General features: G+C 39.1%; 1 protein-coding gene across 16 annotated transcripts in view; it reads right to left on the bottom strand.

The window, feature by feature from the left end:
- The window catches only part of CHD9 (chromodomain helicase DNA binding protein 9), a 183,503-nt gene that overhangs the window by 90,434 nt on the left and 67,401 nt on the right, over positions 1 to 25,668 (bottom strand). For all 16 annotated transcript variants that reach the window (XM_034788420.1, XM_034788421.1, XM_034788426.1 and 13 more), the window contains 2 exons: positions 15,039 to 15,150; positions 4,716 to 4,862 (listed from right to left, as the gene is read on the bottom strand). In XM_034788420.1, the coding sequence (XP_034644311.1) occupies positions 4,716 to 4,862; positions 15,039 to 15,150 (259 nt within the window). The remainder of the gene's footprint in view (positions 1 to 4,715; positions 4,863 to 15,038; positions 15,151 to 25,668) is intronic.

The raw sequence follows: 25,668 nt of genomic DNA, 5'->3' as shown, positions 1-25,668 counted from the left end.
CTCTCCAATCAGTCATGTGTAAAGCGCTACAGTTCTGCTAACTCTGCAAAGACGGTGAAATAGAAAACCAGGGACAAAAGGAACAAACACAAGCATAAAGAAGTGGAAACGGAAGAAGTTAAAAAAAAAAAAGGTATCAAACATGGCAAGAGGAAAAAAAGGGAGAAAGAAGGCAAAAAAACTCATAGACTCATAGACTTTAAGGTCAGAAGGGACCATTATGATCATCTGGTCTGACCCCCTGCACGCTGCAGGCCATAAAACCGTCCCTACCCCTTCCCTGGACTCTGCTGTTGTAGTCCCCAATCCTGTTTTAGGTGACTTCAATCGGCAGAGACCCTCCTGCTAGAGATCCCTGCCCCATGCTGCGGAGGAAGGCGAAAAACCTCCAGAGGCTCAGCCAATCTGCCCTGGAGGAAAATTCCTTCCCGACCCCAAATATGGCGATCAGTAAGACCCCGAGCATATAGGCAAGAGTCTCCAGCCTGACCCGTCAGCCATTATACAATTTACCTACCATTGCTTGGTTTTCCTTGACTACTATGTTTTACCATTAAACCATTCCCTCCATAAATTTATCTAACTTAATCTTAAAACCAGACAGGTCCGTCGCCCCCACCGTTTCCCTCGGAAGGCCGTTCCAATATTTCACCCCTCTGACGGTCAGAAACCGTCGTCTAATTTCAAGCCTGAACTTCCCCACGGCCAGTTTATATCCATTCGTTCTCGTATCCACATTAGTACTAAGCTGGAATAATTCTTCTCCCTCCCTTGTATTAATCCCTCTAATATATTTAAAGATAGCAATCATATCCCCCCTCAGCCTTCGCTTTGTCAGACTAAACAACCCAAGCTCCTCTAGTCTTTTTTCATACGACAGGTTTTCCATTCCTCTGATCATCCTAGCGGCCCTTCTCTGCACCCGTTCCAGTTTGAGTTCATCTTTTTTAAACATGGGAGACCAGAACTGCACACAGTACTCCAAATGAGGTCTCACCAGCGCCTTGTACAACAGAAGCAGGACCTCCTTATCCCTACTAGATATACCTCGCCTAATGCATCCCAAGACAGCATTGGCTTTTTTCACCGCCACGTCTCATTGTCGACTCATAGTCATCCTGCGGTCTACGAGGACCCCTAGGTCCTTCTCCTCTTCCGTTACTTCTAACCAATGCGTCCCCATCTTGTAACTAAAATTGTTATTAGTCATCCCCAAATGCATCACCTTACACTTTTTACTATTAAATTTCATCCTATTTCTGATACTCCAATTCACAAGCTCATTCAAGTCTCCCTGCAGGATATCCCTATCGTTGGTACAAAAAGAGAAAAAAGGTGGAGACAGGCATCAGTGTTTGGGTGTGTGCAGTTTATAAAAGAAAAAACGCAAAGGAAAAATGTCTTGCAATTGCCCCAATTTGTAGAAAAATATTCCATATCTCAAGTCTTAAGTTATTACATACAAAACAAAAATACATATAAACAAAAAAAACAATGTTAAAAGAAAGTTAAGGTTTCCAAGTCCACCACTCGGAAGTTCAGGAAGATCAGAACAAAGGTTGCCATAATTCTGCCCCCTTGTGCAAATGCATAAGACAATTTTTAATTACATGATCACATCATATTTTTTTTCCACACAACCCCTTGCCAAAGTGTGGGGTTTTTTTTTAAGCAAATACAAAAAACAAAAATTCCATAATGTGGTATCAGACTGACCCTAACATGGGCCATCAACAGAACTGGAACTGGCAGGAAATGAAGGGTAGGAATAAATGATTAGTATTCGTAAGGGAGGAAGGTAAATAGTGTGATCTCCTGAGAATCGATATTGGGATCTGTGCTGTTCAACATCTTCATAAATGATCTAGAAAAAGAGGTGAACAGTGAGGGCAGACTGCAAAGCTGACTGCAAAAAGAGTTACAAAGGTATCTCACTAAACTGGGTGACAAAATGGCAGAAGAAATTCAGTGTCACTAAGTGCAAAGTAGTGTACACTGGAAAAATCCCCACTATACATACAATATGATGGGGTCTAAATTAGATGTTACCACTTAAAGATCTTGGAGTCATTGTGGATAGTTCTCTGTAAACGTCTGCTCAATGTGCATCGGCAGTCAAAAAAGCTAACAGAATGTTAGGAACCATTAGGAAAGGGATAGATAATAAAACAGAAGGGATAGATAATAAAATAATGAAGGGATATACAATAAAACAGAAAATATCATAATGCCACTATATAAATGCATGGTATACCCACACCTTGAATACTTCATGCAGTTCTTGTCGCCCCATCTCAAAAAAGATATATTAGAATTGGAAAAGGTACAGAAAAGGGCAACAAAAATGGTTAGGGATATGGAACAGCTTCCATACAAGGAGAGGTTAAAAAGATTGGGTCTGTCCAGCTTAGACAAGAGATGACTAAGGGGATATATTATAGAGCTCTATAAAATCATGAATGGTATGGAGAAAGTGACTAGGGAAGTGTTATTTACCCTTTCACATAACACAAGAATCATGGGACACTCAATAAAATTAACAGGCAGTAGGTTTAAAACAAACATAAGGAAATACTTCTTCACACAATGCACAGTCAACCTGTCGAACATGTTGCCGGGGGATGTTGTGAAGGCCAGAAGTATAATTGGGTTCAAAAAAGAACTAGACAAGTTCAAGGAGGACAGGTCCATCAATGGCTATATAGACAAGTTGGTCAGGGATGCAACCCAATGCTCCAGGTGTCCCTAGATTTCCAGCTGTCATAAGCTGGGTCTGGATGACAGATGACAAATCACTCAAAATTGCCCTGTTATAATTCATTCCCTCTGAAGCATCTGATGGAAACCACTATCAGAGACAGGATACTGGGATAGATGGACCATTGGTCTTACCCCATAAGCCATTCTTGTACTCTTGTGACCTTTAGCCACAGCAAAGACCTCTATACCATTTGATCTAGTGAAGAAGTGGGCTATTAAAGTCTAAGTAGGCCTGCCAGTAAAGGAAGATAAACACACACTTGGCCAATGAGTTTCATGGATATTTGCTGACATCAAAGGCACACTAGGACTCTATTCCAGGTTTTGGGAGGGAATGATGTATCTAGTGGTTACAGATCCTCTTAGCCTACCTGTCTGTCTCCTTCTGCCTGTCTCCTGGAATGTCCCTCAACAGCATATTCCCTTCAGTTCTTGTCACTCCCTCTTCTATTACTCTTTGCACATAACAGTCCCACTCTGCTTCTGTCCCTGCCTAGGCCACAGGTTCTCAATCTTTTTGGGCTCAGGATTCATTTGTAAACCTCGATGGCCTGTCACAATGCATTAAATAGCTTTAGTGCAAAACACTTGTGGCTTACTAAATATTTCTTATCCACAATATATAATATCCCCATTAACATAACAAGTACTACATAACTACAACTTGCACACTGTAGTGGCAGCTCCTGTCCATTGGTCCTAGCTGGGCTCACCTCCCTGTTCCAGGCACTGTGACCTCTGAGGTTGCAGCACCCCTCAGGTTTGGAGTAGCCCCTCTGACTCAGCACCACTTACTCTAATTTTCTCCCTCACCCTACATCATGCCAGCAGGACATCTGAGCTAAACCTGAACAGCTCTGCAACCCCATGCACCATATTGCAAAATGCCCCAAGTGGGGAGCAGAGCCCAGCCAGCCCCACGTCGGGAACTGCCACTGCAGAATGAATGAGGGGTAGGCTCTGCAACTCCCTCCCCAAAGGCAGAACCTGCCTCCAGATACCCATTCCCCAGGCCTCCTATGCGACCTTTTGACACACATGGAACCCAATTTTGGGTCGTGACTCCACAGGTTCAGAAACCCTGGCCCAGACTGTACCATTCTTCCCTCTACTCCTGTCCATCCCTCAAATATGTTGCTATTTCCCTTCTCTTATCCCCTGTACCTGTCCACCAATGGGACTGCTCTTCCCCCCACCCCCACCCCTCTATTGCTGAACCCAATGAATTCAAGAAAGTTGGCTTCTGTCTCTTCCTTCCTGCCTAGGTTCCAACAGGGGGAGTATTGAGAACACAAGAGAGAAAGTCTCCTTATTCTCAGCTCTGGTGCCCACAGTCACAGAAGTCATCAACAGCCAGAAGGAGCAACTGCAGGAAAAGTCCAGTTCAGCTCTGGACTGGAACATGGCTGTTCTGTAGATGTAGAGCATGCTCAGTGGAAATGCAATGTCCAGAGAATTTTGCTGCCATTTTCTAACAAACCTCTTTGGAGCATGTGGAAATGGTAATTTTTAGAGGCTTATAATTTGGCTAAACTGGGGTGGATTTTCAAAAGAACAGGTAAAGGCATTTCTCTGATCCTAGGATATAGCAGCAACCATGTTTCAAGTCCCTGCACAAAAGCATGAGGTGCCATAACTTCTCAATGAAATAGTTGCAATAATTTTGTAACATTGGCAAAACAATGTCATTTTCTCTAACCCGGTTCTCAATAATGGATGAACTGTTTTTGCTGCAGCTTTCCACATAAGTAGTATTTATGTCAGACACCAGATGACCTGAAAATTGGAAAGGAGAGGATAACTGTGTGGAATCTGGGCAACTGCTACTGTGCATCATAATTATTGGGTCACTGACCTAAGTCAGCCAAATAAGGCTAACAAAATAAGCTTTACCCAGGATATAGTGAAGTTAGTTGGAAGGTTCACACTACTCACAGTTCTGGATTTTTACTTACCACAAATAACTGTAAGGGTTGCTCAGCAGGCAAAGGCGCAGAACTCTTTTTGATTTTCACAGAAACTTTAGCCTCTTCCTCGGACTGTTTTCCTTCTCCTTCCTCAGCATACTTTTTTCTTTTAACTTGACGATTTGATCTTCTCTTCTGCAATATAGTAATATTAAAATAACATTTTTACTGATCATTCTTTCTAGCAAGAACTGCTTATATTGAACATTTGTTAAAAATAGTCATTCAGCTACACTATATATTACTATAGAAAATTTAGTGCGCAGTAATTTTGATAAATGCACACATTTAAAGAAAAATGTAACTGTAAAAACAATAACAGGGTGTGGAGATGCTAGGCCACATTTTGGACCTACAAATCTTGTTAATGTTTCTTTAAGTTACATATATATATATATATATATATATATATTATAATAAAATATAAAAGTAATTAAGTGGCTTTGTCAGTATTTACAGCTCAGAAACAAAACTGGAGTAATGTTTTCTGGGTATTTAGGAACAAAATTCAAGTGAGAGCTATTTTGTTTCATGAATGCACTGTAATTTTTCCCGATAGTAATTTCATAAAGATAACTACAAAAGACCACTGTGTGCTATTAATCTATCTATATCAATAACCTATAAAGTGAAGGTTTATACAACGTGCTAAAGTGACTCCTCTATGAAATAAAAAGTCACTTTTGTATAAACCAGTATCACAAAGACTCTCAGAAATTAAGAAAGCCCCTAGACAAGTGAATGATTTCAGATGTGTTAGTCTATATCAGCAAAAACAATGTGGAGTCCTTGTGGCACTTTAGAGACTAACAAATTTATTTGGGCATAAGCTTTCGTGGGCTAGAAGTGGGTTCTAGCCCACAAAAGCTTATGCCCAAATAAATTTGTTAGTCTCTAAGGTGCCACAAGGACTCCTCGTTCTTTTTGCTCTTACAGACTAACATGGCTACCATTCTGAAACAGAAAAGAAGAAAAATGAAATAACGCCAAGAAAAGAAACATATAGTAAACATGAGACAAACTGTATTTTCTAAAAATTATCAATTTGATCAACAATGTTGCTATTAGAGCTATCGATTAATAGCAGTTAACTCACGCGATTAACTCAAAAAAATTCATCATGATTAATCGCAGTTTTAATTGCACTGTTAAACAATAGAATACCAACTGAAATTTATTAAATATTTTGGATGTTTTTCTACATTTTCAAATATATTGATTTTAATTACAACACAGAATACAAGTCTACAGTGCTCACTTTATATTATTTTTATTACGAATATTTGCACTGTAAAAACAGTAAAATTCACCTCAATTCACTTTATACAAGTACTGTAGTGTAATCTCTTTATCGTAAAAGCGCAATTTACAAATGTAGATTTCTTTTTGTTACATAATTGGACTCAAAAACAAAATGAAGTAAAACTTTAGAGCCCGCAAGTCCACTCAGGCCTACTTCTTGTGCAGCCAATCGCTAAGAGAAACAAGTTTGTTTACATTTACGGGAGATAATGCTGCCCGCTTCTTATTTACAATCTCACCTGAAAGTGATTACAGACATTCGCATGGCACTTTTGTAGCCAGCATTGCAAGCTATTTATATGCCAGATACGCAAAAGTTTCCTATGCCCCTTCATCCTTTGGCTACCATTCCAGAGGACACGAGTCCATGCTGATGACACTCATTAAAAAATAATGTAGTAATTAAATTTGTGACTGAACTCGTTGGGGGAGAATTGTATGTCTCCTGCTTTGTGTTTTACCCGCATTCTGCCATATATTTCATGTTATAGCAATCTTGGATGATGACCCAGCACGTTGTTCATTTTAAGAACACTTTCAATGCAGATTTGACAAAACACAAAGAAGGTACCAATGTGAGATTTCTAAAGATAGCTACAGCACTCGACCGCAGATTTAAGAATCTGAAGTGCCTTCCAAAATCTGAGAAGGACGGGGTGTGGAGTATGCTTTCAGAGGTCTTAAAAGGAGCAACACTCTGATGAGGAAACTACAGAACCCGAACCACCAAAAAAGAAAATCCTTCTGCTGGTGATATATGACTCAGAAGATGAAAATGAACATGCGTCGGTCTGCACTGCTTTGAAAAGTTATCAAACAGAAATCATCATCAGCATGAACGCATACAATAAAAATGAATATAATTATCACAGACTTTGGTATACAGGGAGAGCATATAAGTGAAAATAATTATGCACAAGCCTATTGGAATGGAGCTGTCTCTCTATATTAGATGGTCCTTGTCAAAATGGGGGAGGGGGGGAAGTTATGCATGGAGAATCCATAAATTTACAGATATCCAAATGCTACAGCATAATTAATAAAACACATTAGTCAGCTATCTCTGAAACAGGCATTTCAGGAGAAAATGTAGGCAATTATAGAAAAAATGTCAGTTTATCAGTATGAAAAAAGAAACTGGAGGGGGATTTAAAGAGAGCTAGATAAAAGGTCAACTGTTCAGTCAGATATTTCAAATCCTAGAACACTTGCAATATAAAGGAACAGATGAAGGCAAGAGCAAGTGCTGAATAAATAAAATCACAGTGGATCAGAGCACGGGCTTAAAGATAAGAAAAAGAAAGTGAAGGGACATACGAGTAAGAAACAAAGACTGATTAAAAACCACAGATCCTAGTCTTCACTCAGAAAATATTAGCTAGAATTTAACAAAACTCGATCTAGTCAATTACAAAGATTTTTTTTTTTTAAGCAAAGTTATGGACTGGGTACAGGAAGCATCATAGGGAGACATAAGTTTCCTAAAAATGTATTAGTAACCGTGGGCTTTTCAGAGACAAATCATGTATGTTTAAGATACATGGACTGAGAAATATGTGTATATAATTAAGACGAACTAATGATTTAAGACTAAATTTATAAAAAAAATGTGGCACATTTAATACAGAAGCCAGCTGGAAAACTAAACATGTCAACTGAATTAAACAACATGATTCAAAAAAATCATCCCAGAATATAAAAACAGGACAAAAATCACATGTTGAAGTCTGAAAACTAAATGAAAAAATGAGGTTGAACAACCTTGCAGGTTTGTATGGGATAGTGACAGGATAGCAGCAGATGAATAAACATTTAATGATATTTCAAAAGGGGATCTCAGCTAATATAAATAACTACAGAAGAGTCAACTTGCTGTCCATTACAAGTAATGTTTCCCTTGGGTTTACCTTTCTGTAGTTAAAGGATACAGTTGATAAGGCAGGTGTATTCAGGCTTTCTAAAAACTAGAGAGATTGTACTGATCAGATTTCCACATTGTGACAAATCACTGAGAAAAGGTTCATTCCATCACTCATTACCGGTAAGCTTTATTTAAGACAGGCTTTCAACTAAACCTATAGGGAGCCATTCTGGGAAACTGAAGCGATTTGGTTTCTCTAGTATAGATATCAGGGTCATAAAGAATATTTGCAAAATACTAAAAGGGGTCAACTCTTTTTTATTGCTATTTTCTGACACTATAATCAAGTCATGAAAAAAAAATTACCTTTGGATACACAGATTACATTTCACTGAATGACACTTTATGATCATTGATTGAACCTTTGGAGATGAAACTGCCCTAATACACAAATGATGCATATCTCCAAGGAGAGATTTTATTACAGTAAGTCTTAAAGCAAAGTAGTTATAATTTTTATTCCAGAACTGCATACACTGAAAACCACCTCTTAAGAAGAGTTCATCTATTTTGGAAGCAACCAACCGTACATAAACAATGAGCTGCACTACTACAAAATACATCAGGGAAACACTTCAAAGGATCTAAAGAAGAAAGAGAAAGCCTACTCCAACAGTAACTGAGGATCTTTGAGAGAGTTAACTCTACATTTTGACACTTGCTTCTGAACTTAAGGACTCTTCTAGAAACGCAATGCCAATTGGAAACTCACATGTAACCTCAGATTGCCAAACATTTAGAACCAATGTTATAAGATGCCATGTGGTCTCCAACTGCTTCAATTTTTCTGTAAAGCCCCCGAGTCCTTATCAAAGTAGAACACAGAGAAAAGAAGAAAGGTGGATAAGCAGTGAGAGTATGCAGAAGCAACATTCTTAAAAAGCCACATTTACTAGCAAGTAATCTCTATGTATTCTTTCAGGTGGCATCTGCATTTTCCTGCATGTCTGCATTTAGCTAGCAGTACCACACCCAAGAAAGTGGGCTGAAGAGTTCCCATTCCACAAGAACTGAAGTACTCACTGAGAATGCCAAGTGAGGAGATTACTGCTGCATAAAACAGAACTCCAGGTAGCTAACTACTATTACTATGCTATTACCTGCTACACTTGAAATGATACTACAGTAGCCCTAATACAGTCAGTTTTAAGACCAACTGCTACTGACAGGTGTCAAGGTAGACTTTTATGCACTGAATCAAAGGCCCAAGGAGTGGAAGATGACTAGGACTTCGTTGGTTGCAGACAACCTCAGGGAAGAAATGACCATTGAAGAACCAGTCATCCAGATGAGGAAGACTACTATTCCTATTTGCCGCAGATTGGCTGTGACAACCAAGACGACCTTTGTAAAGACTCCAGGTGGCCAGATGGCTGAAGGAAAGTACTCAATACTGATTGGTTGTTGCCAATGACGAACTGTAGGAAGCATCTGTGAGCTGGATGCATTACCATATGTAAATATGAAGGCCAAAGGCCACAAATCACTGTCCTGGATCGAATGATTGTATTATTGCTGTTATGGTTACCATCTTGAACCTCTGTATTTGAATTAATGTGTTCAGAGTCCAGGATTCGTCTCCATCCTCCTTTTTTCTTAGGTACCACGAAGTACCTCAAGTAGAACTATCTGGAGAACTAGCCAGAAGAAAGAGAGGGAAACTGATTCAGTTGCCCCCAAGAGCAGGAGGGTTGTATGTCCTGCCTTAGGAGAGCCTCATGAGAAGGGTCCCTGAAAAGAGAGAGCGAGGAGAGATAGTGGGTAAAGGGGATGGAGGTGAAATGAATGGCACAGCCTGATGTCATGACTTCTGGAATCCCTGTGTCAGTTGTGATGTGCTTCAAGAAAGATTGAAATAAAGATGATGTCTTGTAGAATGTCTGGTGGAGTGGTGCAGCATAAAATCCAGATTGTGAAATGACTCAAGACTCGACAGAAAGATCAAAATCGTTGTTCAGAAGAAATTGCCAACTGAGAGGTGACAACAGATGGTCCTTTCTTGTGGCGTCTGGGCTTTTTCTTGGGTGGTCCTACAGTTCTCTGGGAAGTCTGGCAGGGGCTCGTCTGAGACGACTGGGCTGTGTGACCTGCTAATTTTTTTCTTGGTTGCCCAGCAATCAGAGGGTTGCTCTAGAATTCTTAATGAATGAAAGGATTCATCCGTGTTATCACTGAAGAGCTTGGGACCTTTGAATGGAAGTTCTTCCACTATATTCTGGACTTCCCTGGGGAAGGAGGGCTGTAGCCATGAAGCATGGTGCATAGCTATGTCAGCTGCATCCAAAGAAGCTTGCAAAGAGGGTTTGGCAATCCTCTGACCTTCAGTGACAAGAGCCTGGAACTGGGTCCTTCTGGTTTTGTGGCCAATAATTAATAAAAGAGAACTTGCTGAAATTTGCATAGTCATATTTAGCTACCATGAATTGTAACACTGCCAAAGAACAGCTTTTTTCAGAAAGGTCGAGACACACAAACTCTGTTTCTTTCATTTACAACATCAACACTAGGGAATTCAGGAAGAGGTGGAAAAAGAGATATTCTGAGCCACTGGCAGGTACATAGTACTTCTTGTCCACCCTCTTGCAAGTAAGCAGTATAGTGTCTGGTGTCTGCAATATTATTTGGGCTGGTAACAAAAGAACATCATTTCTAGGTAAGGCTATCTCGCCTTTGGGAGAAGTGTGTAGGATATCTGCCAGGGCAGGTTGTGGTTCCTGGGCCTCTTCCAAGGAGATTTATAAGGATTTGACTATCACCTTCAAGAGCTCTTGGAAGACGGACATCATTTGCAAAGGATGGGAGAAGAGGCTGCCTGCCTTGTCTGGTGAGGAAGAGGAACTTGTTAGATAGCACTGCCTTTTCCTCAACTTTTGAGGGTCCTCTTGAGGAAGGTGGTCTTGAGGTACAGGTGACTGAACCTCTTGGCAGTTCCTCTTTTGTCAGGATACCTACTAAAGAAATAGTCTCCATACAGGACCTTAGATTCCAGAAGGCCCACTGTGGTGGGTCATAAGGGGAGGAGGAGGAGGAGCTCTGAAGGTACTCCTGCCATGGAAGTTGTCAGATCAGTTGTCAACTGGTTCCTAGGGTCTCTTCCTTAGGATATGCCTCAGGGAAGGGAGGTTCAAATGGGGTGCAACTTCTCTCATCTGTCAAGTCGCAGCTTATCTGGGGCTAGATTCCGCCCCCCCCCCCCCCCCAGCTAGTCCTTCATGTCTGGGAGGCAGAAAAATTTCTCTCAGTGGAGAACTTCCAGAACTTAAGAATATTCCTGTCCTATATTTGTTACCTGAAGATGCCTGGTTAGAGCCTGTAATCATCTGGGGCATGATTACACCAGTGTGTAAAATCTACCACAGAAAACCATCAGCAGATATGGACATTTTTATTTACTATGATGCATTTTGTACCATGAATGTAAGATGGCTTTAGACCTAACAGTAATCACAGACAGGGAGGAAAAGGAAATAGGCAGAAATGGCTAAAAGGGACTACTACAGGGAAAACTGGATCAAGGTTGGTTGTTGATGGAAGGATACCTCACAGGTCCCTATCAGTCTGAGCTCTTGTCCAAAATGTTGCCCACTGGCTTATGAGGCAGAAACAGATAGTCAGAAAAAGAAAAATATGCTTCTTTTGTACAGCACAGCACACATTTAACTGCTGACAACTCCAGATAGTTTAACACTTTCCTAGTTTGTCTGCTTCCTCATTCTCCTATTTTTCCACTCCAGGCAACGTTTTGGAAGCACTACTAGCTAATTCTCCTCCAGCATCACCTGGATAATGAAAGCCCAGTAAGTTCTGTTCTTCCTTGGATGAGAAAAGCTTGGGCATTTCCTTGCATGGCCTGTGGCTACCGTATAGATATACTTCACTACAGGTTGCTGAAGAAACCTATATCATTGCATTCAATGATGGAGGATTACCAAGAGGAGTATACCTCTGCCTTCTACTTCTTTCTAGGCTTGCCTGACATTCTTGTGCAATTTGTGGTCTTGCAGCAACTCAATGAAAAGGATCAACTCCTAGCAGGGAAGTCTTCAAGACAACAATGCATAGCCTAGGCAGAAGATCAATGCTTAGGATCTGAAGGACCTCCCAGCGCAGAATATTTAACATATTGCTTAATTTACACCTGGTGACTGACTGACTGACCTGTGACAACAATTAATGTCCACAGACCAAGAAAAGAAAATGGCATTTAGTGTACAATAAAGAGCTACAAGTTAGTAAAAACTGATGACATCACTACTTGGAATATTAAAATATCTGAAAAGCTGGTAGAGAATTACATTTTATTTATCATACGTACTGTTTAGAAGAGTAGTCTTATTATTTTAATATTGAAACTAAACAGACTATCATCAGCTCAATATATGCCATCCTGTACAACAATTTTTCTTTTTAAAACTAACCAGTGAGAATTTTCATCTAGATAAGGACTCATCACCTTAGGATTGCTACATCTATGGTTTCACGCAAGTCTATGTTGTTTTTAACTTCCTTTTGTTAGGAGGTGTTTATACTCTTCTGCAGCATGCCTTCAAAAGTTTTGCTAGACCTTGCCAGTCAAGGTATATAAATAATAGGGCTGGCAAGTGATTTAAAAAATTAATCGCAATTAATCACACTGTTAAACAATAGAATACCATTATTCGATTAGTTTGGGACATTTTCAACATTTTGAAATATATTGATTTCAATTACAACACATTTATTTCAATGTACAGTCTCATTTTATTTTGATTTTTACAGTGCAAATATTTTTTAATTCACCCAATAAAAGTACTGTAGTGCACTCTCTATCACGAAAGTTGAACATACAAAAGTAGAATTATGTACCAACAAAACTGTAGTCAAAAATAAAACAATGTAAAACTTTAGAGCCTAAAAGTTCACTTAGTCCAGGGGTAGGCAACCTATGGCACGGGTGCCGAAAGCGGCACACGAGCTGATTTTCAGTGGCACTCACAGTGCCCGTGTCCTGGCCACCGGTCCAGGGGGCTCTGCATTTTAATTTAATTTTGAATGAAGCTTCTTAAATATTTTAAAAACCTTATTTACTTTACATACAACAATAGTTTAGTTATATATTATAGACTTATAAAAAGAGACCTTCTAAAAATGTTAAAATGTATTACTGGCACACGAAACCTTAAATTAGAGTGAATAAATGAAGACTCGGCACACCACTTCTAAAAGATTGCCGACCCCTGACTTAGTCCTACTTATTGTTCAGCCAATTGCTCAGACAAACAAATTTGTTTACATTTGCAGGAAATAATGCTGCCCGCTTCTTGTTTACAATGTCACTTGAAAGTGAGAACAGGCGTACGCACAGCACTGTTGTAGCCGGCATTGCACGATATTTATGTGCCAGATGCACTAAAGATTCACATCTCTTCATGCTCCAACCACAATTCCAAAAGACATGCTGATGATGGGTTCTGCTCGATAAACATCCAAAGCAGTGCGGACCGAGGCACGTTCATTTTCATCGTCTGAGTCAGATGCCACCAGCAGAAAGGTTGATTTTCTTTTTTGGTGGTTTGGGTTCTGTAGTTTCCATATTGGAGTGTTGCTCTTTTAAGACTTCTGAAAGCATGCTCCACATCTCGTTCCTCTCAGATTTTGGAAGGCACTTCAGATTCTTAAACCTTGGGTCGAGTGACGTAGCTATTTTTAGAAATCTCACATTGGTACCTTCTTTGCGTTTTGTGAAATCTGCAGTGAAAAGTGTTCTTAAAACGAAAAACATGTGCTGGGTCATCGTCAGAGACTGCTATAACATGAAATATATGGCAGAATGCAGAGTAGGAGACATACAATTCTCCCCCAAGGAGTTCAGTCACAAATTTAATTAATGCATTATTTTTTTAACGAGCATCATTAGCATGGAAGCATGTCATCTGGAATGGTGGTCGAAGCATGAAGGGGCATATGAAAGTTTAGCATAAGTGTCATGTGAACTCCTGTGCTCGCTTTCAGGGGACACTGTAAATAAGAAGCGGGCAGCATTATCTCCCGTAAATGGAAACAAACTTGTCTGTCTTAGCAATTGGCTGAACAAGAAGTAGGCCTGAGTGGACTTGTAGGCGCTAAAGATTTACATTGTTTTATTTTTGAGTGCAGTTATGTAACAAAAACAAAAAAAAATCTACATTTGTAAACTGCACTTACGTGATAAAGAGATTGTAATACAGTACTTGTATGAGGTGAATGAAAAATACTATTTCTTTTGTTTGCCATATTTACAGTGCAAATATTTGTATTAAAAATAATGTAAAGTGAGCAGTGTACACCTTGTATTCTGTGTTGTAATTGAAATCAATATATTTGAAAATGTAGAAAAACATCCACAAATATTTAATAAATTTCAATTGGTATTCTATTGTTTAACAGTGTGATTAAAACTGTGATTAATGTTTTTAATCGCTATTAATTTTTTTGAATTAATCGCGTGAGTTAACTTCGATTAACTGTCAGCCCTAATAAATAACATTAATAAACTTTTAATTATAATCATTTTTATGCCACCTTATGTCCATAAACCTCAGAGCAACCTTACAACCTTAAGTTTGGTGTTGTGTTTCTTGTTAAAAGCTATCTAGTATCTTTGTATTCCTAAAATGAAGCATGATGCTCAGCATCATCACAAATTTTATGCTGATGTTTACTTTTTATTTTTTAATTACCTGATAATAGAAGTCTAGAACAAGTTAATTATATTTATATAAATGTTTCTACACATTTGTTTTGAAGTTTAGACATAGTATAACTATAATCACTACCTCAACACAGCTTAGTATATTATAACACTTTTGCCATAATGAGCAATTTATCTCTTGTGCAAGGAAGAGTATTTGAATCATTGGTTTACAGACATTTGGTCCCATGTTCTACTCATTTAAGAGCAGAAACCACAGAGTCATAAACATCAATTTGTATAAACTCAACAGCAATAAAAAACCCTCTGCCTTCACGAATAAGTATCACTAATGTAAAAAAATGTATTTTGGAGTTTAAATCTATAATGGTGCAGAAAAATCTTCAAAAGGAAAAGAAGAAAAATTATGAATACTGACCTGAGAATCCTCATCTTTAAATGACCGCTGTGGAGTCTGCTTAGTATCAGACATTTCATCTGAAGACTCATTCTTTCTCTTCTGCTTTTTACCCAATGTGATTATTAGCTTGCTGTTTCAAAACAAAAGTAAGACAATGTTAAGACTGTGCATATATGTTTCTATACTATTGTGCATTTTGTATTTAATGTCTGGGACACTGTCCAGGACAAACTAACTTTAATTTCTTTACTCTTTTTACTACCAGTACCATAGAGTTCCACCATATCACAAACAAGAGGCAGAGACATAGGCCTACTTCTACTGATTTTGCCACTGACTTCAGTGGGAGCGTAGGACTGTACCCTTCGTTATTACTAAAGAACAAGGATGCAACTTTATAATAGTTAGCATTTGATACTACTACTGATTATATACCCAAAAGCCTAATGGAAACATCTGTATGTCTTGCCACAGGCAAATCTCTCATGCATTCCTCAACAGTGTTAATATTTTAATTGAAATATTTAAAAGTAAATTTATGATAGGAAAATGCGGGGCTGAGTTGACAGGGTCCTTTTAACTGTGAATGCAGAGCTACAATTTACCATACCTATCTCCTCCAAATTACAGTACCCCCTAGATGCAATAATTTCTCTCTCTGTGAAACATGGAACGTGTGATATATTTACTCATACAAGAAACTTTAGTTTGACAATAGTTATACATTATATGATTTAAAAGCCCATCATATAATATGCAAAATTCATAGCTTCAAGTAAATTATTAGATGGGAAAAATATGAAACTGCAAACTTTGACTTTTTGCAATTTCACAAAAGCAAAAATTAGCGAAGCCTAGGTTTATCAACAATGGTTTCATCAGTAAACACGGCTGAGGACCAGAGCTGTGGGGCAAATTATAATTCTACAGGAAAAATACTAATTATTTCTTAGTTCAAATTCTGAAGTCACACAGAGAGGGGCAATATCATTTGTTTTTAATGATAGGGGGACAAAATACATGTTTTTTTTTCATCTTTGAAATCTGACAAGTGTTACTCTTCAAGTGTATTCAGAGGAATAATCAGAGTGATTACAATCAAAGAATCATGGATAAAATGATGTCCTTAAATATATACTTTACATAATATAGATTTGATAATTGCATACTATGTTAACAGTGAGAAAATTGCTTTAGCATACAAATGTCTTCTCCCACTTCATGGCTCTAACTAAAGACAAGACTTTGGCCTTTCTTCACAGCCAGTACAATTATTTTACATCAAAGCACCCTGACAGAATGTGCACCTGAAGAAAGTAAAAAGCACTAAGAAAAAGGAGACTGACTGACTAGTCTTCAGCCTCACGTTTCCTCCTAGGAAAAGTGCAAAATAAGGCAGGCTGATCATAGCAAATACATTACATCTCCAACAGTCCACAGAGAAAATATAAACCCCGAAATCCTGAACTACCAATTCACTACTGTTAGTGACAATGCAATAGTTCCCAAAATATATAGCACAGTTGCATTTCAAAAAGAGACCAACATTTTTCACCAATTATTAACATCCAACCAACAAAGCAAGTATGCTTACTGGGAGGGGGAAAAGGGCTTTTAACAAGAAGTTTTCTTTCTGCTATACAATTTTGATTTCTAGTAGAAACTGAAATGTATGCTTAATTTAAAGTGGCTGTAAACATAGGCTGGGCAATTCTAAGTTCAAGGGGAACTGCTTGCACGTGTCTGTGGGACAGAAATTGGCTTGTGGCTTCCTTACACCGCTGCCCCATCATATATTCTGTTAATTCTTATGTCCAAAAAATGTTATTTTTCATTATCACAAGGAATAAATTTCAAAGAATGAACACACTGATTTTCATATTCTGTTTTCAAAAGTAGTTTGCTTTCTTCTCCTTCTGTGAATACTAACGATTGTCTATTAGCATTTATTCAAACTTGAGAAGCTGAACAAGGTAGTTTCATCCTACGATTAACTGACTTTTCCACTGTATTCCAGCTTCATTTTCCCTTCAAACACAATCCTCCAGACCTCCATGGATCACCCAAACTTGTTTATTCAACTTTCCCGGTTGAGTGCCTAATGGTGTCTGGAAAAGTTTTTATGGAAAAAGTGTTTGACTTGGATCACTGCAACGTATGGCCTAATCTAGACTAGAATTTAAAGGTATGATATCAGCAGGTTAACTAGCATGTTTTAGAAGTATAGTGTAGACAAGGCACGCTGCATATAACACATGCTAAACTGGTTAAGTTAAAGCAGTGGTTCTCAACCAGGGGTACATATATCCCTGGGGGTAGACAAAGGTCTTCCAGGGGTACATCTATTCATCTAGATATTTGCCTAGTTTTACAACAAGCTACTTAAAAAGCACTAGTGAAGTCAGTACAAACTAAAATGTCATACAATTACTTGTTTAAACTGCTTTATATACTATACACCATCATGGAAGTACAATGTTTATAGTCTATTGATTTATAATTATATAGTAAAAATGAGAAATTAAGAATTTTTTCAGTAATAGTGTGCTGCGATACTTTTGTATTTTTATGTCTGATTTTGTAAGCAAGTAGTTTTTAAGGGAGGTGAAACTTGGGGGTATGCAAGACAAATCAGACTCCTGAAAGGGGTACAGTAGTCTGGAAAGGTTAAGAGCCACTGAGTTAAAGCCTCGACTTCCCCCCAGGCTTCAATTAGAGCATTTTATCATGCTGAAGGCAGTCTTGTCCACATTAGACTTCTAAAACATGTTATAACATGGGGCAACATCAGACTTTTAAATCCTAGTCTAGATGATCTAGGATTGTAAAGAATGTAACAGTACCTGGGGAAATCCATGAGGTCAGAACAATCTAAACATCTAATTCTGCCAGCCTCATGTTGAGTGGTACCTTGCTCCACAAATAATTCCATCAATTTCAATAATCCAGATTGTCCCCTTTAGATTTACACGTGGAAGAGACACTCCACACACTGATCTCCCAATGCTGTGCTGAAGTGGGGTGTGTGCCAACTGCCACCTGGACACTGTCCCCTGCATCCCATATAGACTCCAAGGAGACTTCTCTGTGGATAGGTGAGGAGACTGGGAGTGCGGATGGGTTTTGTTTTGTTTTTACAGTGGGATGTTGGAGTGGTCTGGGAAGCAGCAACCATGGATAGTGAAGCTTTATTGGAGTTGTGCTGCCAAACAACCAAGAAGGGAAGAGCCAGGTGGGGGCCAGATCTGGTTCAAAAGCACAGAAGTGTCTTTCTTTGTGAATCCGTCAGCATCTGCCAGGGATTTGGGGACCATTTAAAATGTGTGTGTAATTGGGCTAGTAGCCCATAGGATAACACACACATCACAGAGCAGTGTCTAAACAGATTTAATATTTGTATACATTTATTTACATAGTCTTAACAACCAATCTTATTTTGTATCCACATGTTTTTCAGCAGACTCTTAGATATAAGAGCATTATATTTTTGTACTTTCATGGAAACCTAACATTCTGCAACTAATTTTAATCACTTGGTCAGCTAATGCCATAAAAACCACACTAGCTTCTTTTCTCTTCACAGAAGTGACACAGAGATCATTTGCTCTTGTTCACCATTTTCATATAGAAACATTTGGGATAGAAGAAGAGAAGAGTAGTAAGGGATGCAGGCTCGAATTCATAAACAATCAGTTTACCCTGGTGGCAGTCAGAAGACTAGGCATTGGTTGAAAAACAGGAATCCTACAAACTCCAGTAAATTTTCTGAAGAAATGACTAAACACATAGAAGAACCATCTTCTAGCACGGCATTCCTCCATATGCGCATTAACTCTCCTGTAAAATGAGCAGTGTAGCTACTATGTGAGATGACTGTCAGAGAGCTTGCTAGAAACAAGTCCTACGTCACCTGGATTTTATAACACCATGCCTAGGGTTCACGTCCTGCTTTGGTTATTTGTTGATTTTGGGAGTTGCTTGTTGTTCAGCAAAGGTATGGTCTCTTTCTCCAACCTATACTTGGCAGAAGTGGTCAAAGTTTCCCCAACCCCTGCCTATCGCTGAAAGAACTAGTGGTCTGGGTGGACGGAGAGCAATATTGATGAGTTAGAACTGAGTAAGTGCGGCGGGCAGGTTCTTCTAGAACAGTGGTCTCCAAACGTTTTTGACCGTGCACGCCCTGCCGCGCCACAGGGCCTGCTTTACCATTTTTGCCGCCCCAAGCAAAAAAGCAGCTCGGACTCACCCCCGAACTGACAAAGCAAAAGAGCCTGAACTGACAAAGCGGCGCTGCTCCCCACTTTGGAGACCACTGACTGTACAAGAAGGATGGAACTTGAGGGCCATTTCTAACCATGAGCCAAAAAGACAGGGAACAAAGGGTAGGAATTAATGGTAAATTCTCAGAATGGAGAGGGGTAACTAGTGGTGTTCCCCAATGGTCAGTCCTCGGACCGATCCTATTCAACTTATTCATAAATGATCTGGAGAAAGGGGTAAACAGTGAGGTGGCAAAGTTTGCAGATGATACTAAACTGCTCAAGATAGTTAAGTCCAAAGCAGACTGTGAAGAACTTCAAAAAGATCTCACAAAAATAAGTGATTGGGCAACAAAATGGCAAATTAAATTTAATGTGGATAAATGTAAAGTAATGCACATTGGAAAAAATAACCCCAACTATATATACAATAGGATGGGGCTAATTTAGCTACAACAAGTCAGGAAAAAGATCTTGGGAGTCATCATGGATAGTTCTCTGAAAATGTCCACGCAGTGTGCAGAGGCGGTCAAAAAAGCAAACAGGATGTTAGGAATCATTAAAAAGGGGATAGAGAATAAGACTGAGAATATATTATTGCCCTTATATAAATCGATGGTATGACCTCATCTCGAATACTGCGTACAGATGTGGTCTCCTCATCTCAAAAAAGATATACTGGCATTAGAAAAAGTTCAGAAAAGGGCAACTAAAATGATTAAGGGTTTGGAACGGGTCCCATATGAGGAGAGATTAAAGAGGCTAGGACTCTTCAGCTTGGAAAAGAGGAGACTAAGGGGAGATATGATAGAGGTATATAAAATCATGAGTGATGTGGAGAAAGTAGATAAGGAAAAGTTATTTACTTATTCCCATAATACAAGAACTAGGGGTCATCAAATGAAATTAATAGGCAGCAGGTTTAAAACAAATAAAAGGAAGAAGTTCTTCTTCACGCAGCGCACAGTCAACTTGTGGAACTCCTTACCTGAGGAGGTTGTGAAGGCTAGGACTATAACAGAGTTTAAAAGAGAACTGGATAAATTCATGGTGGTTAAGTCCATTAATGGCTATTAGCCAGGACCTGTAAGGAATGGTGTCCCTAGCCTGTCTATCTGTCAGAGGGTGGAGATGGATGGCAGAAGAGAGATCACTTGATCATTGCCTATTAGGTTCACTCCCTCTGGGGCACCTGGCATTGGCCACTGTCGGTAGACAGGATACTGGGCTAGATGGACCTTTGGTCTGACCCGGTACGGCCTTTCTTATGTTCTTAAATGGAATGTCAGGATTTAGAAGACACATGAGCAGTTGTGATCTCTTCTGTTGTACATGGACCTTATATGGGGACAATTTGGCTGGATTACTGTAACATACTTTATGTGAGACTGCTATTGAATATGATCCCAAGTGGCAACTACAGCAGAATACAGAAGGCATGCTTACATGTCCATACTCCAGGAACTCCACAATGGCTGCCAGTTATCCAGCATATCCACTTCAAATTCTTATTAGTATTTAAACGCTTAAATATTGGATCAGAGTATTAGAAAGACCATGTGTTTCTTCACATTCCATTTTGATATATCAGATTAAACAAGATCAAAACTAACAACTCATATAGTATTTATATCCAGAGAACGAAAGACCTAAGATTTTCTGTCAAAGATCTGTGATTCAGGAATGTTCTACGGTGAAGTCAGAATACATCTATGGCATACCTCCAGCTGAAAAGATTATTTTTTTTCTTTTACTTTTATGGGGTGATAATGTTTTACATTTGGGTTGGACCACATAGGAATGGCTGTATAATTTATGATATATTTGAAGGGTTAATAATGAATAAAGCAAAATCCCCATTAGTTCTTTTTAGGGCACACAACAATGCACAATTTATGATAACAGAGGGAAATTTTGAGGATAAGAATTACTGTACTGGATGTGACATTAGTTAAAAAACTGTACAAAATTACAGGTACAATATGATGATGATGATGATGAAGGGAACCTCAACATTTTGGGGGGAATTTAACTTCTTAATGGTTTTGTCCTGTACCTCATCACATCATCACTGAAGAGCTTTTCATTAGCCTCCCATGCTATCTAAAGTTTAACTATATGTATGAGTGCATAGCGGTAATGGAGTTACAAAATCTAAGCGTCAGGTCTTTTTTTTTTTTTTTTTTTTTTTAAAGCAAATAACACACGGAATTCATTACACCTCTGACAGAAATCTAGACTCTCATCAAGGATTCTTAAAAATGCACTTATTGACATTAATGTTTATTGTCTCCATACTAGAATTCCACATTTAATCAGCAGAGAAGCCCATAATAAATATATGTGAAGTCAGAGCAAAAGGGAAATTTAATTAAATCCTTATCAAACACCTTGCTAAAAATCTAGAATAAGGAAATGGTTTTGCAATGAGATTGTTACTGTAAAATAAGCATGTCAATTCAGTGCTAATTAATTAGATTCCATAACCAACCCATAGAACAATTTACTTGAAGATCATCAACCAAATTAATTTGGTTATCCTAAATTAGTAAACTCATGTACGCCTGTGGATACTGTATTACAGTAACAAATGTTACTTACTCAAGTAACATTTATCCAATTAACTAGACATGGAATCTAATTGATTTAGAACCTGATTCAATGCCCACTGAACTCAATGGGAGTCCTTCCACTGACTTCAATGTGGGCACTGGATCAGGCCCTTTATTTCCCTACTTTAAAGGGGATATAATCTGCCTAGGAGCATGGGTTCTCAAACTTCATTGTATCGCGACCCCCTTCTGACAACAAAAATTACTATACAACCCCCAGGAGGGTTGTATAGAAGCCTGAGCTTGCCCAAGTCCCACCACCCCACATGGGGGAAGGGGCCAAAGCCAACGGGCTTTAACAACAGGCAGGGGGCCTGTAACCTAAGTCATGACGCTCAGGGCTGAAGCCCTCAGGCTTTGGCTTCAGCGCCGGGCCTCCAACCGCGAGCCCCAGCAAGTCTAACACCACTCCTGGTGACCCCATTAAAATGAGGTCACGACCCACTTCGAGGTTACAAACCCACAGTCTGAGAACGGCTGATCTAGAGATAGATCCTTAAAATATATATATCTAACAGTGGTAAAATTCACACTGTTGAACTTTGAAGCTGTTCCAGACGCTGTTAAGAAAGATTTTTCAGGTCTACACTTGATCTTAGCCAAAAGGCCGAGAAGCGATGCGAACCCCAAATTACACCCCAAATTACACCTCTACCCCGATATAACACTGTCCTCGGGAACCCAAAAATCTTACCGCGTTATATCAAACTTGCTTTGATCTGCCGGACTGTGCAGCCCCGCCCCCCCGGAGTGCTGCTTTACCGCGTTATATCTGAATTCATGTTGTATCAGCTCATGTTATATCAGGGTAGAGGTGTATGTTTAATATTTAAAAAGAAAAACAGACTGTTCCCCAAATCTGGAGAAAGCGTGACCTGGAGCTTATTCCTTTTTGCACATCACAATGATTAGTAAATTCCCATCAGTTATACCTGGGGAAACTCATTAACGGTCATGGCATTGCACAAGAGTCACTCAGGACAAAATATGACTCTCAGAACTTTTTATGAGCCACTCATTATTAGGAAAAACAGACCCAGTTTGACCCACTGAATTTGCATCTCCGGTAGTTCGATAACAACAATTTTTATTTGTAAATTGAGACTATTTGATATGGAAATAATTGAGAAACAAACATGGGATCCTCACAATGTCTTTTTTTTGGGGAATGATTTTTTGAAGTGGAACTGCTTTTTAAAAAACACAAATTACAACTTCTTAAATACACATGACCCAGTCAGTTCCTGACACTGCTATTTACCTAAATTGACATTAAAATGTCAATTACATTTTTATTTATTTATGTTTATTTGTTAGGGGAGTAGTCTCCAGTGCATCCCAAATTAAATGGAATACCGCCCCCACCCCCACCCCCACCCCAGGAGATAAATTACTTTATTTCTTGGTTTCTTCACATTGTAAGTCTTTATTTAGTGTGCTTGGATTTTAGGGAGGTGAGGGTCTTGTCACAGAAATCATGTATTTGTGTCTCCTAATTTCCCCCCAAAATAATGAAGTTTGAAATCCCAGCGAGAGAAATTTAATATCAATGTTCTCTCCCAATTTTTGGAAGATCTGGACATATTAGGAAAATCTTTATTCCTACGAGAAAATCTAAAGTTTTCATAATATTTCAGGCTTTTTTCCAAACTATGCACCTATTCCTCCAAACATATCACATGAGAGCATAGTACTTAATATAGTGAGTAGTCCTATGAAGCTTGATTATTAATTATATTATTATTATTTAGCTGGAAATTTCAAAAGGGGCTTACAGGAATTAGGTGCCCAGCTCCCACTGGACTTTCCTCTAACTACTGTAGGCCACTCTGCAAATCCCATCCTTCTGTTTATTTTGTAGGAATGCCTATAATGTGCTCATCACTGTACAAAATCACAGGAAGACACAAATCCTGCCCTGAAGATCTTACATGGGACAGTGCATGAGCTAGAGTTGGCTTTAATGGAACGTGATTTTTTTTTTTAAATTGTATGTTTTGCTAACAAACTCTCCTGATTCTTAAATGTCCCTATGTTGATTTGGTAAACTTTTCAAGCAAGATTTTGTTAATTATAGGATTTAATTTTTGTAGAAGATTAAAATAAAGTTAAAAATAGATAATACTATCAACATGAAGTTATTATCTACTCTCCAGCCTCACTTTTCATCTAATGAAAATTTGAATTACATTAGAAACAGGATTTTGGTCCTGTAACTAATTGCTTTTAGGAAAATATTTTAAGAACAGTCATTTTATTAGTTCTATGCTAGAGACTATTTTTGTTATGATAATGGTAACAATTGTTCCACTGCTGACAAGGGACCTAGCAGGATTTCCATTATGAACCCATATAATTAGGGAATTATGATTCACTTAAAAATTCCCAGTGTTTAAAATTGCCACGTCAGATCTTTGACAAACATTTTTCTCTCTCATATCGCTATTTTTATTTTATATTTTATTTATATATTACATATTATAAAATGTTAAAAGAACACAATTTTGGTTGCAAAATTAAGCACTTGAAAGTTAGGAAAAGCCATATTTACAGCTGCCCGTGCAAATCTACAAATACTATACATGTAATTGTAACAATCCCTCATCATCTATTATCAGCAGGCTTGAACCTTAAACCTTCATCATTGCAGCATACAATGCTACCATTATTAGAAAGGAGAAAGTTATCACAGAGTGGAACCGCCAGTAAGACAATATGCAGCATCTGGGTGGGAGTGGGGGGAGGGGGCGCTACTGAGGGGGCAGGCTCTCTCTTTGCAGGAATTGGGGGGCTCCTGCCCCAGGTGGCAGGCACATGCTAGATGCAGCACTGGGAAATCTAACCCAGCTCTCTTCTCCGCTGCAGCTGCTCCCAAGTTTCCCCAGTACAGAATGTGCTTCTGCTGCAGCAGCAGCAGCAAAATCCCAGCCTTGAAATTTGTGTGTTATTTTGGAGCGCTGCCAACATTTTTTCTGAGGAATACAAGTGAGAGAAGGGAAAGAAGTTGCTCACCTTGTGCAGTACCAATGATTCTTTGAGATGTGTGCCCCTATGGTTGCTCCACTACAGGTGCCCTTGTGTAACTGCAATGCTGCCCGAGAACTTTCGCAGCAGTGTCCATTTGGCCCGCACATTCAGTGTATCCCCTCATGCCTCGCCACTAGACTAAACCAGCACACACGGGGTAACCCCCTCCATGACTTCTCTACCGCAGAGTCCTTGTCAAGAATTCTGAAGTAGAGGGGAGGAGGGTGGGTTGTGACGCTCCCATAGGGACACACGTCTTGAAGAACCATTGTTACTGCTCAAGATGAGTAACAACTTCTTCTTCTTCTTCTTCGAGTAGTGTCCCTGTGGGTGCTCCACTGTAGGTGACTCCCAAGCAGTATCCCACTGGAGCCCTGGGGCTTCAGAGTCAAATCAGTTATAGATGACAATAATGTGGAGCCAGAGATGGCATCAGAGGCGGAGTCCCCAGTAATCACATAATGTTCTGCAAAGGTATGGACTGACGCTCAGGTTGCCACTCTGAAGATTTCTGAGATAGGGACATTCTTGAGGAAGGTGGCAGGGGACCAATCTTGTGGAGTGACTGTGAACAACAGCAGGAGGTGTCACGTTGCAAACCTGATAACATTGTTTAATACAATTCGAGACCCATTTGGAGAGGATATTGCTGAGCCCCTAGATCCCTCCGCAACAGAAAGGAAAAGTTTACGAGACTTGCTAAAAGCCTTTGTGCTATCCCGGTAAAAGGCCAGGGCTCTCCTGACATCG

This window comes from Trachemys scripta, chromosome 13 (assembly GCF_013100865.1).
Source record: "Trachemys scripta elegans isolate TJP31775 chromosome 13, CAS_Tse_1.0, whole genome shotgun sequence".
NCBI lineage: Eukaryota > Metazoa > Chordata > Testudines > Emydidae > Trachemys > Trachemys scripta.
Note: the sequence above shows the minus strand (reverse complement) of the source record. Positions and strands in the feature narration are given on the sequence as shown.